General features: G+C 40.7%; 1 protein-coding gene across 1 annotated transcript; it reads left to right on the plus strand.

Moving 5' to 3' along the window:
* Positions 1 to 359: 359 nt before the first annotated feature.
* On the plus strand, positions 360 to 717 carry LOC109954108 (angiogenin-2-like; the record flags this gene model as incomplete). The annotated part of the gene is made up of 1 exon (XM_020589518.1): positions 360 to 717. A coding segment is annotated over one exon (358 nt), but the record flags the coding sequence as incomplete, so codon positions are not given.
* Between the last annotated feature and the right edge of the window lie 239 nt (positions 718 to 956).

Genomic DNA, 956 nt, shown 5'->3' on the forward strand with positions numbered 1-956 from the left:
TGATCTGGCTGAAAAACATGAGGCAAACAAAACATGAATAAAGGGTGTTGAGTTATTAAGAATGTTTAGATCTGTGATTTACCAATGGTGAACAAAGTGCTATGAAACAAGAGTGCACAAAGCAGTTGGCTTCCTCCTGGCAGGTGGCGGACCACACGACGTACACCTATTCTTGGTATTCTTGGTGCCAGTGTGGAGCTGGATTTGCACCACCACACCCTCTACTTACTGAGTTGACATTTATCCAGATTTATACAGAAGATAAGCTAGCTAATTACACTGTCCACATTGTCCAGTTACTACCCACACAGCCCCATTAAGTCTATGTAGTTTAATAGTTCTGTTCTTTTCTCCAACAGGAAATCATGAAGATCTTGGTGGCCTGTTTGGTGCTGGTGCTGCTGTCTGCCAGTGTGCACTCTGAAGATGTCCAAGCCCGTTATGATAAGTTCATAAACCAACATATCCATGAGAGTATGAAGCCTGAGATATGTAATCAGGTGATAGGTGAAAAGGACATCAAGGACGCAAAAACCAGCAAATGTAAAGACACCAACACTTTCATCCTTTCCACCATCAATTTAGTCAAAGAAATCTGTGACCGTGCAGGTCCACAATATAAAGATGGTGACCTGACCACAAGCACCAAACAATTTGACATTGTTGTCTGTAAACTGGAACAAAAGGGAGCCAGTCCTCCCAACTGCAAGTACAATGGTACACATCACAAAAGTCAAATTGTAATAAGCTGTGAAGGAGGCTTTCCTGTGCACTATGAAAAAAACAACTAGAATCTGATGTTAGTTTTTGATCCATCTTGTTTTAATGTCCATTTCAGCATCTTTTACCTGATTTGTCTTCTAGATACTAAAGTCAAACAAAGAAACTATAGTGGCCTGGGTGAGAAAATGTTTTTTCCATCCTTATTGTCACATGTTCTCCATCAGTGACCATGT

This window comes from Monopterus albus, unplaced genomic scaffold (genome assembly GCF_001952655.1).
Source record: "Monopterus albus unplaced genomic scaffold, M_albus_1.0 scaffold3330.1, whole genome shotgun sequence".
In the NCBI taxonomy this organism is placed as follows: Eukaryota; Metazoa; Chordata; class Actinopteri; order Synbranchiformes; family Synbranchidae; genus Monopterus; species Monopterus albus.